The sequence below is a fragment of the Moschus berezovskii genome, chromosome 6, assembly GCF_049115385.1.
Source record: "Moschus berezovskii isolate FMDL1 chromosome 6, NW_MosBer_1.0, whole genome shotgun sequence".
Lineage (NCBI taxonomy): Eukaryota > Metazoa > Chordata > Mammalia > Artiodactyla > Moschidae > Moschus > Moschus berezovskii.
In genome coordinates, this window is record NC_142465.1 from 100,529,682 (window position 1) to 100,547,600 (window position 17,919).

At 35.8% G+C, this 17,919-nt stretch overlaps 1 protein-coding gene across 3 annotated transcripts in view; it reads right to left on the minus strand.

Moving 5' to 3' along the window:
* ATF7IP (activating transcription factor 7 interacting protein) overlaps positions 1 to 17,919 on the minus strand; it is a 121,502-nt gene that overhangs the window by 90,301 nt on the left and 13,282 nt on the right. The window contains exon 1 of one of the 3 annotated variants that reach the window (XM_055394161.2): positions 10,364 to 13,397. The exons of the other annotated variants lie outside the window; for them this stretch is intronic. Within the exon in view, the coding sequence (XP_055250136.2) occupies positions 10,364 to 10,380 (17 nt within the window). The 5' untranslated portion in view covers positions 10,381 to 13,397. Of the gene's footprint in view, positions 1 to 10,363; positions 13,398 to 17,919 lie in introns of those variants that run through there. 3 annotated transcript variants of the gene reach the window in all.

Below are 17,919 nucleotides of genomic sequence, written 5' to 3' on the forward strand. Positions count from 1 at the left end.
ATCTTTCTTTGCCGTGACCCCTAACTCTAATAGTAATCAATAAATGCCCCTGTTTTTGTCTAACAACTCCTTGCCTCTTTATCTATATACATATACAAACCAGTCTATCTCCACTGTCTTCCTAGCCCAACGTTCTCCCAAACATTGCCTCAAAGAGAAGTCTGAAAACATTTCCCAGCTGTGCTCTCTACACCAAGAGAATACATCCAGCCTCATTCTTCCACTGAACCTCAAGCACATTATTCAAAATTGATATATTTCTACTATCACCATTTCTCCAATTCTAGTGAAATTCTTTACTTAGAGGAAATACATCCACAAATATACATTTTTATACTTCAACAGAACATATATTAAAACAGTCATTTTTAAAATCCAAAGCAATACAGTCAAAGGGCAAAGGGAAATAGTTCAGGCCCCTGAAAACATGAGTGTGCCTTTTATCACAGTTGACCTCTAGATTTTAAGTATTCAACTACACAGTAATAAAGGACCAACTACCTTTCATCTAGACAACTGAAGTCCCAACTAAAACTAGCACTTTCAGGTTGCAGAAAGAACCTGCTATTTAACTCCCAGAAAAGAATCCAAAGGCAGAGAACTGCCTACTCTAATTCCTTCCCTCCATTTCTCTAAACTAGCCTCACTACCCCCCTCTCTTAGCTTCATTCAACTTTCTTACCTTCCCACTCTCATCCCTCTAAAACTATTTTATCAATCTGTAATGTATCTTATCATTGGCCATACTGATACAGTATGAAAGAGTGAAGGACAGGAGAACGTGGCATGCTGCAATCCATGGTGTCACCAAGAGTCTGACAAGACTTAGCAACTGAACAACAATACTGATATATCAGTATGCATTTCTTTATAAACATAAATCTTCGTATCTTTTCATGCATGCTGAGTTGCCTCTGTTATGCCCGACTTACAATAATGGTTACCATATTCATTATTTTATATAGTTCTTTATTTTTATTGCAATGAGATTTTTTGTATGCAATTTCTCAGAGACACAAAAAAATAATAATAAATGCTCATGTATCTTTCACCAAGCTTAAGAAATAAAATATTAGACTCAACAGAATTTCTAATTAATACATTCTTGTTAGTTTTAGATTCTTAAATTCACCTCATAAAATGGTGATGAATTTATTACATGGAAATGGAAATGACAAATGTGGTAGGGAACACTTGACCATGTTATATGTATAAACATACATTATCTAATGTATGTTAATGAGTCACTTGTGAAAACATAAGCATTCTGATTTTGAAGTCAAAGGGGTGCATTTAAACTAAAACTTCATGTTTAGTAAGGTTACAAAAAGTCATCACTCTTTATGTACCAGTTGGTGTCACTACAACTGAGAACACAGTAACAGGACTATGAAGAGACCTAAAACTGATCTCTATGTAATAAGAACATATTGTATGCATGAATAATACGCATATATGAAGCCTATTGTTAATTTCAATTTAAACTTGAGATAAATTAGAAAAGATGAAAATATTTTTTAAGAAATCAAATCCAAATATGACGTTCAGAATCTCCCGAAAATTAACATTAAACAATCTAGTAATCCTGGTATTAATAAAACTAAAAAAAAAAAAAACTTCCCAAAGGTGAGAGAGATATAAGGCCTGAGGAGGTAGGGGAGAGAGAAGAGTTATCATAGAAAAAGGACCTGAGTCTCTTACCTGTGGGCAGCTTGATACTGTGAAAAAGACTTCCTCTTCTGTTAACCACTGCTACTCAGTTCATTTGTATGAGCATAAAAGCTAATGCAGATTTCTAGATCAGCTTTTTTTGAGCCTAAATTCCTTGTTTGGTACATATTCATTTAAAAAAATATAGGAATACAGTAGACTGGCTACATATTAAAACTCCTTTCAGTGGTTCACATCTGTTGTGTAGTTTGTGCAGCAAACATTCCATCAACCACAAAAGCCAGAAAACATCAGACAGCATGTCAGTGAAGCTCACAGAACACTCAAGGTACATCTTCCAAAGGATTGTTGCAAGTGAAGATGCCTAGAATCAGAATTCTTTTGTATAGCTTTCTATGCTGCCAACTATTAGGTCTGCAGCAACTGTGTGCAGTTAAGTACCTCCCACATATTACCCAATAGTATCAATAGGTACAAATCTATAAAAGCAGAACAGAAACATAAAAGGCTTATAGCTTCTCACTATTTCACTTATTCACTGGCAATTGTGGAGGTCTCAGTACTCCTATTCTAATGCATCAACTCTGTTCTTTCCGTCCAAAAGGCTGCATTCTTATACATTCCAAACAGAAAATCCATGACACATATTATTTGCTGCCCTAGCACAGCCAGACTGCAGTTACAGCTAGCTGGCGCCAGTAAGAACAATTTACATAAAGCAGTCCTCATTTCATGACCAAACTGAAGAATACTGCTGACTAAACCCTCCCCCATTTGTTCCCCAACAGGCACTGACTGGTTCTAGAATATATCTAGTTATCTATTTACTAACATGATTAAACTCCAGGTAATAAGAAAAAACCAACTTAAAGTTCTGATATAACTGAAATTCTAACCCCACTACATCAAAAATATTTTTAACCCCCAGAGATATTCAAAGCCTTAATTTGTGGCATAGATCAACATGATTACATAAATCCAATGATTGCTACTTTAACAATCATTAAAAATATAAATTATAATTCACATTAGCTAAAAGCTGTCCTTATTCTACTCTACAGCTGCCTTTCAAATTTTAATTAATCACTTAAATAGTAAATGATCACTAAATAGACATGTTCTTACAATCATGTTGCTTTATGTTTTACCAGATAATAAGATAATACACCTTCAAGTGTCATTATTATTATTTTTAAATTATTCAACATATTTATCACTGGTGAATGCTACAAAACTATGCACTCAATATCAACACTCAGGAATGTTATATTACAAGTATCTACATAAGAACATATTTATGTTCTTATAGCATTATTTATGTTCTTGTGGCATATTCTTTTTGAACCTAAATCACTTATGTATTGTTTTTATGAACCAGATCTGACTGGGTAAGAATTGAATCATTATCTATGAAAGTTAGTCGCTCAAGTCATGTCTGACTCTGTGACATAATGGATTATATAGCCTCTGTCCCTGTAATTCTCTAGGCAAGAATACAGGAATGGGTTGCCATTCCCTTCTCCAAGGGAACCTCCTGACCCAGGGATTGAACCCAGGTCTCCTGCACTGCAGGTAGATTCTTTACCATCTGAGCCACCAGGGAAGTCCATTTAATATGCCAACTAAGGGTTATCCAAAATATGTTCCTTATTTTTTAATCTTATGTTCAGTTGTCTTACAACATTGGTCTTAAATTATCCCTACTGTGCAATAATAAGGAAGTGATAAAGCTATATAAAAACAGGAATTGGTAGACTTCTAATATGTGGATAATCCTAAATGCTACCCACATTATCTCTGATAAGCAGTAGTAGATTTCCTCAAACAACTATATTCTCTTCTTAGGATCTGTGCTCCACCAGCATCATATGAAGGGACAGGGACAAATATATAAGATTGTGTGAATTCATACAGTAGACACTGTGCACGTTAACACTTGGTGGGAGGAAAGATTTTATACCAAAAGAACAATTGATCATAAAATCTCAGTCAGAAATCATCTAAGTATTGTATTTATTCCAGTTTTAATTTTGGTTCCTCCCTCTCTCTTTCTACTTTATACATTCAACTCTTTGATAAATGTACTTTAAAATCAAAGGACCTAAAGTCCTTTAGTCCAGCATAAAATATAATGCTAATAACAAGTAGAGACTATTTTTTAAAGCAAAATAAATTAATCCCAACAATGAATTAATTAATTGTAAGAAGCTCAAATTTTCTGCAGCCTGCTTACCTAAGTGCCAAGAATGGAAGTTACCACACTAAATTAAAGTTGAGAAACACTGAGAAACAATGTTTCTCAAACTAACAATGGTAAAGAATCAGGGTTTTATTTCCAATCCATATTCTTGTAAAACACAATGAGGATGAGTTACCTGGGGGTTGAGGGAAGCATATAAAATATATGACCTTTATTCTTTGATCTGATACAAAATTATTTTCTTAGATTGATGTAAAATTTTCTAGCCATTCTTAATTTTAGTTATCTAATGGAGGACCAGAAACAGATGAACTGATAACTGACCCTGAACTGACCCACAGAACACATTTTGAGTAGGATTCACCTAGCTAGTCACTACCCCATCCCACCTCCAGCATTTTCAGTTGAGCATCTCATATTTACTTCTATGTTCCTTTTTTCCCTGTCCCAATGTAAACTCCTTGAGAGCAAGGGGTCTTGTATTCCATCAAAACAGTACCTGGCAAACTGAGAGGGGGCCAGTCCATCCTAGAGGAGATCAGTCCTGGGTGTTCATTGGAAGGACTGATGCTAAAGCTGAAACTCCAATACTTTGGCCACCTCATGCGCAGAGTTGACTCACTGGAAAAGACTCTGATGCTGGGAGGGATTGGGGGCAGGAGGAGAAGGGGACGACAGAGAATGAGATGGCTGGATGGCATCACCGACTAGATGCATATGAGTTTGGGTGAACTCCGGGAGTTGGTGATGGACAGGGAGGCCTGGCGTGCTGTGATTCATGGGGTCGCAAAGAGTCGGACACGATTGAGCAACTGAACTGAACTAAATAAATATTTATTAAATTTGTTGATTCAGCTGATCAATTCACAGTATATTTTTGTTTCGCTGTATCACGTTGCCCTAGCTGCCCTAGCACAAATAAAAACTCTTTGTTTTGTCCCCTTCCGGCTCTTGAAGTTCTTCAATTTGAGATTTAAACACCTTGCTCTTGGGCATTGTTACTGTGTATCAGCCAGGGCCCTAACAATCCTCTCTCCCTAAACCATTTTCTAGAGTACCTAGTACCCCAGACCTCTCAATTTCGTAACGATTAAAAAAAGAAACACAGAGCAAAACAATTCATGCTGGAGGGAACCTTGTGAGGAACAAGCAACCAATCTTACTCATACTTTATTTGTATCATACACTACACTAGGTACTTTGTTTCGCCCATTCAAATCCCAGTATCAACTCTATATGGTACTTTATCCCCATTTTAAAGAAAACTGAAGTTCTGAAAAATAAGCAAATAGCCTCCATCCCATAAAAAAATAATGCATAGGACCAATTGAGTACTTACTATAAATAGGCATTATATTGATACTCTGAGCACTACTCTAACAAATGAGTGGAAGAACATGAATTCAACTTGACCCTGTTTGATTCTAAAGTTCGTATTCTTACCTGTAGTCCAACCACCTTCCTCATTTAATGTTCACAAAATGGAATCTAGAGCTTAAATAATTTATCCAAACTATGCAACTACTCACTGCTGCTGCTGCTGCTAAGTCACCTCAGTTGTGTCCGACTCTGTGTGACCCCATAGATGGCAGCTCAACAGGCTCCACCGTCCCTGGGATTCTCCAGGCAAGAACACTGGAGTGGGTTGCCATTTCCTTCTCCACAACTACTCACTAGCAGCACCAAAACAATCACTTCTTGACTTCTACACTTACTTTCCACTCTGCATGCCATGATGCTTATATGTCAGCAAAAAAAAAAGCATCAGTCAGATGACTCCACTGGGCAGTACTGTCTGGTTTACTTCAGCAGAGAAGGTAGACGCCCTCAAGAAGATGCAGAAGCAACTCTAGACTTTTTTTTCTGGTGTTAAACTCCCCCTTCTCATTAAACTCAAAGATTTATTGAGTAAGCGCTATTTTCATCATTTCCATATTTACACATTAATGTCCAAAAACAGACTATTACAAATTACTAAGAGAGAACACTCAGTGAAAGTTCTAACCTGAGCAATTTATTAAAACTCCCTTATGTGAATAAACTTTATGCTTTCTTCCAAATCACTTTCTCTTTCAGTAGTGTAAGAAGTGGGAAAACAAGGGAGTCAATCAATGTTTTCTGTGCAAGTTAACTGGATTTTCAATTTTCCCTAAAGCTTTCTCTCTAACTTGAAACTCAGTTTCTAAAAATGAGTAACATTCTTCTAGCACATCACTGGAGTTATCAATGTCATGGCATTACATGAACACTAAGAAGCTGGCTTACTCTGGAAAATGTGGAATTCAAATTCACATCAGATCATAATTATATACTACCATGTTTCATGGATCATCAAGGAAGTCTTCACATAGCTGAGATGGTAAATCTTTTATACATGGAAGTGAAATATTAACAAAAACAAGTATATATAATGGCCAATGAAATTATCCAGTCTAGTACAGTGAAGAGAACCTTCTATTAGGAACTTACTCATTTTAAGTGCTAATATTTCTTAATCAATTTAAGCAAAACTCTTTTATAAACTTCATTCCATTTACCTGTTCAGTAAATTGTGCATCATGAATATAATTTATTCAATATCATTATTAAAAACATCAATGATGATACAACAAATAAATATAGTGATAGATTTAATACAGTGATAACATGTAAAGAGAATTTATAACATTAAAAGACTTTGAGAAACTTAAATGTTCCTAGTTTGTATTTTTTTAACCACTTCACTTTCAAATGAATGTCACTTTTTGCTGATGTCAGTGGATCTCCTTCAATCAGTAACCATGGTACTCTAATATAAAATCCAGGACAAGACAAATGTGCCGTATCTTCTGAAGAGTAAGCTGATTTTACATATGCTATCTCTCCTACCACATGAAGTAGGTTAGATTTTACTTATGTTTACTTTCTTCTGGATGAGAAGCTGTATTTTAGATATTAACGGCCACCAACAATCTGTGAAGTAAGCAGGATAGGAATTTAAAAGGAACAGCTCACAGGAGCCCAGAAGGTATTGTGAATCAATGAAGAGGACCAGCTGTGAGGAGGAGGCCCTAGCTGAAGGAGACTATGTACTCAACTGTAGATTATTTTTCTCACGCAAAATACATTTCTAGCACTACCCAATATTCTATTTTCTAAAAGATGAGAGATATACAGATTTTTGTGTAAAATCTGGCAACTTTAAATGTTACAGAAATATAGCAGTGGTTAAAACATTAAAGAAGTCTACTCGCTGCCAGTTTGTTGTCACTGAAAGAGAACTACACTGTAAAGACTCTCATCTGTACTGAAACATATAAAACTCTTAGGCCCTGAATTCAAGTTATCTCTTTAGAAAAAGTTATTTTCTCACCGCATGTGTGGACTACTCAGCCAGACTGGAACCGAAACGTTTTAATTCTGAAATGACAACATTCTATATTGGCTTGACTTAATAAATATATCTGCCACCACCCACATACAGCAAAGGAAGGCTAATTTATTCAACAGAGAGTACCCAGGAGTACAAATATGAATATATCAATTACCAGGTGGATATAATGGTGTTAGTTACCACTTCTGAGCATGAGTTCTGAGAAATTTCCCATTCTTTCTAAACATAACACATTCCCTGATTGAATCATATTTGATATAGTATATGACATCTGAGAAAAGAAACTGAAGAGCATTCAAGTACTACAAGAAACTATTAGAATGCTAGATATTTGAGGAGTATTTTCTGGTATTATTCAAAAACATTATGTAAATTGCCAACATATCCTTGCCAAAAAGGATTTTTTCCTCCATTTTATAGATAAGGAATGAGAGTCAGAAAATGTAAAAGTTAGCCAATATAAGAAAAAGGTAGCAAAAGTATAATTCAAATACAGGTTTGAACTCTTGGTCAATGTTCTTTCTGCTACCTCAACATTTCTCTTGAAGGTTTATGCCAGCAAAATGGCTTGCGAAAAGAGATAAACAAATGAGGAGGGCAAAAAGTGACAAAATAATAATGTAACACATTAATTACCCAGCACCCAGATTTATTATGCCCTCAGTTATTGAGCATAATAGCTAACATGGAATTCAGCATAGAAAATTTAAAAACTGTCACCAACACTAAAAGTAATAATCGCAGTGAGGTCAAGTTTCTGTTTACAGTTGCTCATGTTCAGAGCTGCAAAAGAGCAACATGGCACTGAAAGAATTAGAGACGAGTGATCACAGTGTACTGGCGTTTCCCCTTGTCTAAGTAATAACCAGTGGATTCATCTTGTGGAGGGGAAGGTGGATGTAAATTTTATAGTCCACAATAGAAGACAAGAAGAATGGATCATTAAAATTTCCCTGAGGCCCTACTCTGAAGGTTATCATAAATTGATCAATAATTTCAACCTAGTCAGTTTCTCTCCAGCAATAAAGAATATAAAACCAAGTAGCTGGTTTACATCATATGCAATTTTTGAAATACAGTGAGCTGTTTGTACTATAAGAAGCCAAAAATATAAGAGTGATTAGAGTCACAGCATCTTCACTTTCCTATTTCATACTCTAGGGCAAAACCTTACTGAAACGAAATGCACAATGGATAGAATTGCTCACTTATATTGGACTTGTCATACATATTGGATTTGTAGTTCTTTTACTTTTTCACAGGCAAGCTCATATGTACATTTACATAAAGAAATGTTCAGATTATGAGAATTCATTACGGCACACAAAAAAGTCCTAATAACTTTACAAAGTAATACATAAAACGAATATACTGCAGCTGTTGATAAAACTGAGCTAATGATCCCAAATACATTTTAGGCCACTGAATAAACAAATAAATACTGATTAAGTTAGGAAAAACAATAATGTTGCTAAAAAAGTTTAAAAATAAGAACAAGTAAAAACAATTTCAGGGCAAGGCAGCAATTTTAAATCATTAAATCATGCAAATATAGGTCGTACACACTACTTTCATGAAAATTTGTATATCAGAAAAGAAATGAAGGATATATGTTCTAGTGTATTTTTCAAGCTGAATTCCACAGTCCCTTAGCACCTAGACGTCTACAAATAGGTGACACCTAGATCCTAAAAGACCATAATTGTCATACATGATCTGGTTTCAAACTTTCATTTTTATCATAACAGCCTAATTGTTCTCATTTTATTAAGTTTATAATAAGTAAATGTCATGTTTGCATTATAAAATACACAAAAAATACACCATTCATATATCCCTTTTATATGCTAGGATTCTTCATAACAATTTAAGGTGCAAAAAGTTGCTATTTTTTAGAAGCTGCTGTATTTAGAAAGTCCAAAACTTACTGTTCTATGTCATATTAGTCAGGGATATATTCATAATACTCTACTGATAAAGATAGAGGGATGTACTATATCATTTAGAAAAAAAATTTTAAGTACTTCGATTTAAGTATCAGCGATTATAAATAACTGTTCTGCTAGCTGAAATAGTACAGTAACAAAAATTTAATTCTCCTACTTTCTGGGTCACTGCTGCTGTTGCTAATAAGTCACTTCAGTCGTGTCCGACTCTGTGCAACCCCATAGACAGAAACCCACCAGGCTCCCCTATCCCTGGGATTCTGGGTCACTACTGACTTACAATATCTCAATAAAGCTTTCTACTTCAGAACAACATTAAGAAAGCTTTTTGAAAATTTTGAAACTAAATTAACAAAGTTACTGAGTCATTAGATTAAGTATACTACAAATTTTAACTAAGGTAAACTGGACACACATAATATCACTTGATTAAAAAACTGAGATTTACTTCAATCTTGTTGCATAATATATTAGATACAAAGAAAAAGGGTATCCAGACCTAGAAAATGTGAGCTATTTCTAAATTCAAAATCTGAATCTGAATGTCAATTTAAGCAAAAAATATAATGACAAAAATTTAGCTTCATCAAAACTGTGAAAGAACTGGGTGGCCTGGAGGAGGCAGCATAATAATAAAGAACTGGAATGCACAGTACAAAAAAAGTAACAGTGCTAAAATTTTTTTTTAATTTTTGTAACTGTGATTTATATCCAGAAAATTAACATTCTTCCCAGAAAGCAACCAAACAATACCTCAAAAGCACACATACAAACTTAGAAAAACCACAATCTTCATGCAAAACAAGATTTATGGCTTCTTTTAAAAAAAAATCTGAGATAATATACTGTTCTTTGTTTCTACAAATAAATAACAAGCACACTGAATTTTCCAACATAAAAGGAACATTAAGTTAATCAGGGCCAGAAAAGCACTGCTGTGGTGATCAAATGTTCTGGTAATGACAGAGCATAAGATGGTGAAAAATTACAGGAATTTAACCTTTGACCTCAGCATGCTATATACTGTTTCCATAAAAGAGGCTTATAGGTTCTATCAGCAAACATTTCAACTTCTTAGCAAGCAAGCTCTAAGTTCACCTTCCTATATAAACTTAGTAAAATGCAAATATTTTTTATTAAAATGTTCAGAGATAAAGAGTAATTGGTTCTTACCTCTGGTCCTGATGCATGTGACAGGTCTCCTTAGTGGCATAGTGGCTGCCTAAGCAGTTACAAAGACTAGGTTAGCAGCCATTTTGAGACAGCTGCACTGTCTCAGTTGCACTAAAGTGTAATTAAGATGGCTGCAGTGTGCACTCAAGAACTCACACAGTGGAAACTCAGCTATGTATCAAACAAAGCCCCTCCCACTATGTCAGCCTGCAGGAAACTGAACACTGACAACAGCTAATGCACATACTGCAACAAACAATGCAGCTACTCAGAACACAGCAAACAGAAGGCAGCAAGCCAGTTTTGTAACATAATGCCTGTGAATCCCGACTTGCAATACAGAGTTTGGGTACATCCTGATCCCAAACAGCTTAAAGTCCATGCCACATATTACCAGTTACAGAGATAGAGCCAAATCACACACAGCAAACATCAGGGAATTCGCTTGAAAGAAAGCCTCCATTTCAGTCCAGAAAAAAAAAGTCTAACTCTGCTCAAGGTCTTTTTTTTTTTAACTCTTTTATAGTACTTTTTACATGAAAAGAGTGCCAATTTTTATAATTTCTAGAAAATTAAGTTTTTAAAACCCTGATAATAAATTTCAATTTATAGAAAACTAGTTAAAGATTTTCCCACAGAATCTAAGCTCCAAAGTGCACAAATGTAGCCAAATGGCTAAACCTTGCAATCAGATTTTTGACTCTTGACAATAATTTTAAATAAGTACTGGGGAGGACTAGAGACTTTACAGTTAAAATGGCAACAAAGCTTATTTTGAGTAACCTGCAATAAAGGTAAAAACAATTTCTTCTAGTCTGTGGTCCAGATGGTCACAAAGACATCTCCAGGTGAGTGGTTGGTCCCAGGGCAAATTTAATTTCATGCCCTCACACAGACCTCTCACCATTTTGACATGGGTGAAAAGCAAATAAAAATAAAGAATGTAGACACCCTCAGTGTAAAAAACAAATAGGAAGAACAAAAGGGTAAAAATTCAGTCTGAAAGTGGGTGTATTAACAACAAGAATTAGTTTTTAGCATTAACCAACCATTAAAAGAAAAAGGACAAAAGCACAGAAAGAACCTGTTTGCTTGATAACTCACATCAGCTAGGAAATCCATCTTTTCCTTTTCTCTTACTTGGTTTACCTTCCTAAATTTAGCTGCCTTGTGCTCTCCTGTCTCTATCCACCACTAAAGGTAGGTATTTATGAAAATTTGCTAAGGGTGTGGTAGGGATTAGCCAAAAGGAGATTGGCCCCAAAAACTGATGATTGCGTAAGCTGAGCGATGGGCACATGGAGCTCATTATTTCATTCTATTTCTGTATACATTTGAAATTGTCCATAATAAAGGTTAAATATATATATATATATTCTGCTTTTTAAAAGTCCTTATTTATCTTCCATGAGATTAGTCAGACAATGTAAACTGCTTTAAGTACTGCATTAGGGGAAAAAAAGTTGACATTAATACTTGATCCAAGTCACGTTAATTCTTCAAAAATATAATGGATTCTGAGGGTGGCTCAGATCTATTTGTTAAAAGCAAGAAATTGGTAAACTGGGAAAGATTCTAGCAGGACACTGTAGCACCAGAATGTGGCTAAGGTTAATGGCAAAACAAACAACCAAAACATTTTGAGCTGCCTGATGAATAGCAGTTGATATTCAAGCAGCAGATTCTTTTGGAAGCTTGTTCTACAAAGATTTACATTATGTAACATACCTTCAAGTGTAGGTTGCTCCCCTGCACTCCTTAAACCTCCTATGTCTTGCCAAATACCTTTCCAATGTAAATACTAAATACTTTTTTCTCAATCTAAGCTTTCCAAGGCAAGCTAAGCTGCTGGCTATTGGGTATTTGTGCTCAGTCGCTCACTTGTGTCCCACTCTTTGCGACCCCAGGAACTGTATGCAGCCTGCCAGGCTCCTCTGTCCATGGGGATTCTCCAAGTAAGAACACTGGAGTGGGTTGCCATGCCCTCCTGTAGGGGATCTTCCCAACAGCTATTGGCTATAAGAGCTACCTTTTCACCCAATTTAGATTTCAAAATAAGAAACATAATCTAAGTTCCCTCCTTATACCAATCCTCCTCCAGCCACTACAACCAATTTACCACCAATTTATTTGTATTCTCTCTATTATCCCAAGACACTTTAAGTCAAATCAATAAATATATCGATTGTCTACATGCAAGGGGCTTTAGAAGACAAAGCAGTAGAAAAGATATTAACTAAAATCAAGATTTCATGTAAGTTTTACATACATTGTTTAAAGTAATTCTCACACTAACCCTACAAAGTAGGTTTATCTCCAATTCGTGATTGAGGAAACAGGCTAAGAGATTAAATAACTTCATGAAAGTGCTAATAGCTAAAATATATTCTAGACTACACTCAGCCTAAGCCTACTTGAGCTTTTTCTATCCATTCCCACATTGGTTCTGCTTCTGTGCAACACGTAAACAACTCAGAATAATGGTTAGGCTGCTACTCAGAGAACTGGTGTCACTGCCAGTTTCACTCCTTATCCCAAAGAAACTATGCTGGTTTACCCAATAAATCCTATTCGTAATTCAACCTAAATTTTCTTATCACTGACAATCCTTTTTCTGCTCTCCTTTCCCCTTATTATGCACAAACCCCAAACCAGGTGTACTTGCTCTCTCAAGATCTTTTATACATACCACCAACATACTCAGTATCTTTTGCCATTGACATCTTTACTTATGAGTCCTTATAAGACAGAAATCACAACCTAATTAATTTTCCACTCACTTCCATAGTGTAAAATACAGTATTTATTTGCTCAATATTTGGTGAGTTGGAACTAATTCCTTGTGTTTTTTAATTTTTAAAAAAATGCATTTTATTGAAGTATAGTTGGTTGACAGCATTGTGCTAATTTCTACTGTACAGCAAAGTGACTGTCATACACATATTTAACTTTTCATATTCTCTTCCATTATGGTTTATCACAGGATACCGAATACAGTTTCCTGTGCTACACAGTAGGACCTTGTTGTTTATCCATTCCCTATATAACAAGCAGTCTGCATCTATTAATCACTAACTCCCAATCCCTCCCCCACCCCACCCTACTCCCTTGGCAACCACAAGTCTGTTCTCTATGTCTATGAATCTGTTTCTGTTTAGATATGTTCATCTGTGTCAAATTTCAAAGCCCATATATAAGTGCTATCTTACGATATTTGTCTTTCTCTTTTCTTCTTTTTTAAATTATGAAAGTATTATAACACATTTACAAGAGACTTGGAAAATACAAAACATAAGTTACATATAGTTCCACTATATATTACAATTATTTTTAAGTAAATGATTTTTAGCTGGAGTTTCAATATCAAATTCTCAAAAATTAACAAAATGGACAGAAAAGTAGGATAGAGTAGACCTGACAAGCACTATGAACCAATCCAACATAATTAAAAGACTTACACAACTTTAGACACAACAGCAGGATACAAATTCTACTCAAGTTCCCATAGACTATAAACCAGGAGGCACTCGAACATATCCAGGGTAATTCCCTGTGTTTTCATTTCTTCCACAAAAATCTGTGAAAATTCTACATCTTTATGAACCTTCATTTTTAGGATCTCAACGCTTATTCTCTAGGAAGGACAATATATCAGCTAAGTTTTTAACTGTCAACTTAAAAAACTCTGCACTTCAAAACCCAAGGTGGAAAAAATATCTTTTGAGAAGCATTTTTCAGTTTTTAAAGTGTTTTTATAGGCACTATACAGGAGATAACATGTGCTTAGAATAGCTGAATTCTGAAAAAGTCTATAGAAAATTACAAATATAATCATATTATCTACTTAAAAAATTTCAATATTACTAAGAAAAGTACAGCTTCATTATATAATGTCAGAGATTATAATCAACTTGTTTTATGTAGAGTGAGCCTTAATAAACCCAATTAATGTTAATTTGTAAAAGCAAACACATTTGGAAGGCATTTCTAATGTAAAGTAAACATCTCCATGATTACTCAATGTTTTACCCTTTTCCTAAGTAAAACTAGCACTTTCATTTCACTCTTACTATGACCATGTAAAATAATGGTACTATAATCTCAAAATTTTATGACTAGAGAATATAATCATTTGCCAGGGGTCACACAAGTAGTAATGAAAGAGAACTATAAGAGAATTAACTTTAGTCAACTACTATACTTTTAATATATCACAAATCACACTATTAGAAAACTCTGCATATGTAGAATGTTGAAACTTCCATGGAACCTAAACAAATGGCTTTACCGTATGAAGTAGAAAATACATTTTTATTAATTTTGTTAATACACTTTAATTACACAGGTTACTATCAACATTAAAAGTAACAGAAGGTTATTAAGATTCTGGAGAAGGAAATGGCAACCCACTCCAGTACTCTTGCCTGGAAAATTCCATGGACAGAGAAGCCTGGTAGACTACAGTCCCTGGGATTGCAAAGAGTCAGACACAACTGAGCGACTTCACTTCACTTCACTTCAAACTGAAAACACCTGAACTTCACTCACTCAAATCCCACTAACCTACACTGGAGGCATTTTTTGAAGGCATGAATCCTCAAGAACAAAGAGAAAAGTAAGAGGGACAATAGCTACAAAGATTTCTGGGAACTGGTAAATATGCAGAACCACTCGTAACTAAGCAGTTCCCAAAACACTGCATTCTAAGTTGCACAGAGGTAAGTTAGGAACCAATTTGATTTACATGGCAGAAACTTCAAAAGACATAGAAACCAGAAGAACTAAGCACTTTGGAAACTGAGGTGAAGGGAGCATGACTAAAAAAGAGAGTATTAGTGAAAGCTGTTTGTGAAGCAGTGAAATCTCTAGATGTCCTTACCACATTCCACTGAATGCCTGCTCTCCCCAATCCTAGCAAAGATCTAAAAACAACATCCACAGTTTAAAAGGAGAGTAGTAACTCAACTAGTAAAGAATCTGCCTGCAAAGCAGGAGACCCCAGTTCAATTCCTGGGTCAGGAAGATTCCCTGGAGAAGAGACAGGCTACCCACTCTGGTATTCTTGGGCTTCTCTGGTGGCTCAGACGGTAAAGGATCTGTCCGCAATGCAGGAGACCTGGGCTTAATCCTTGGGTTGGGAAAATCCCCTGGAGGAGGGCATGGCAACCCACTCTAGTATTCTTGCCTGGAGAATCCCCATGGACAGAGGAGCCTGGTGGGTGACAGTACACGGGGTTGCAAAGAGTCAGGCATGACTGAGCTTAAGCAGAGCACAGCACAGCCAATGTTATGTAGCAGCCTGGATGGGAGTGGAGTTTGGGGGAGAATGAATACATGTATATATATATATATATGGTTGTATATATATATGGTGATCCCTTTGCTGTCCACGTGAAACTATTGCCATTGTTAATCAGCTATACTCCAGCATAAAATAAAAACTTTTTTTAAAAACAGTAGCATACGAAAAAGAGAAGGATTGATTGCTCACTGAAGACAACCCAGTCCTCTTCCTCCATTAATCTTCCAGAATGCTGGCAATAACATCCTTACTCTCCATGTAAGAAAATGAAAGACTACTTTCTAAGGGTATTTAACAAGCACAAGACACAAGACCTTAGGTCTTGGGAACTCTCCAAAAACCGCCCACCCAGACCAGCCCATAATGGTCTAAAACTGACAAATTTAGATATTCTAATCAACTTTTTACTCTGCCACAATATATTATAGTCAGGCAAGAAAGAGAAAGACAACTAAGAAAAGTCTAATATGGAAGACAAACAAAAAATAAAACACAAAGCAACAGACTACACAGGGAGAACACTTCAAAAATAAATTAATATCCACATATATTAAAAGATGCTGCATTCATGTGTCAAGAATAGAATACTACAGGCAAGGAATAAACAACAGAAATTAAGAACATGATTAAAAAATATATATAAAAGAAAAACTCAATAGAATGACTTTGTGATAAAAAAAATCTACCTGAGCAAAAAGACAAAGTTGTAAACAGTAGAGAAAAAAAATGTGAGTATCTACCCGAAAATTCACCTTGGAATGATAGAATAGCAGAAGATATCACCAGTAAAATCATTTGAGAAAAATTCCAGGACTGAAAGACAACAGCTGCTAAACTGAAAAGGACTGACGAATTCCAGGAAACAATAATAAATAGATCGATATCAAGAAATTAAAGTGAAATTTCAGAACACCTGGAAAGTAATAACAGATTCTACATGCTTCCATTGAGGGAAAAAAAATCAAAAAGAAAAATGGCCTCAGATTTCTCAGTGGTAACAGAAGCAAGAAGATAATGGAGCAGTGCCTTTAGAATTCTAAAGTAAAATGATTTCCAACCTAGCCTTGTATACCTAGCCAAACTATCAATCAAGCAAAATATAAAATGACAATTATCAGACATACATGGTCTCAAAAAACATATTTCCCATATACGCTTTCTCAAAAAGCTATTAGAGAATGTGGTCCACTCCTCCTAATGACAGAGTAAGTCAATAAAAAGATATAACACACAGAAAACAAAAGACCTACACAAAAGAGGGGTGAGAGAAATCCCCACAATGGTGAATGAAATTTTAAGGATGAAAGTAGTGTACCAGATGTAGAAAGTGAGTAGGCAGCCCAGAGCAATGAGAATTAAGAAACAAAAATGAATCATGATCCTTCCTGCCACTGAAGCTAGATGGGTGGGGGAGGAGGGTGTCTTCTTAACAAACATCAAAAAATCCTTAGTAAAGAACTGTACCAATTGTACTATCAGGCTTCCCAGGTGACGCTAGTGGTAAAGAACCCACCTGCCAATGCAGGAGACACAAGAGAAGTGGGTTCAGTCCCTGGGTGGGGAAAATCCCCTGGAAAGGGAATGGCGACACATTTCATTATTCTTGCCTAGAGAATCCCACGGACAGAGGAGCCTGGCAGGCTACAGTCTGTAGGGTTGCCCAGAGTCAGGCTGGACTACATCTCAACTATTATACAGACGAGATTCATGGATACACACATCTTAGTATAAAGTTACCTTCATGATCAACTTCTGTGATAACTATACCAAGAAAATGAGTCAGGATTTCCACAATTCTATTAGTTCAATGTAGACAACTTTATATAAGTAGATTACTTAACCCGAGAACAGGAGAGTAAGAATTACCTAAGACTAAAGTTCATCCTAAAGGAGATGAATCCTGGGTGTTCATTGGAAGGACTGATGCTAAAGCTGAAACTCCAATACTTTGGCCACCTGATGCGAAGAGTTGACTCACTGGAAAAGACCCTGATGCTGGGAGGGATTGGGGGCAGGAGGAGAAGGGAATGACAGAATGAGATGGCTGGATGGCATCACCGACTCGATGGACATGAGGTTGAGTGAACTCCAGGAGTTGGTGATGGACAGGGAGGCCTGGAGTGCTGCAATTCATGGGGTCACAAAGAGTCGGACACGACTGAGCAACTGAACTGAACTGAAAAGTTAATTTAGTTTACACTGTAGTTAACTAATTGCAGTTAACATTTTATTTTTAATGGTCATATAAGAAAAG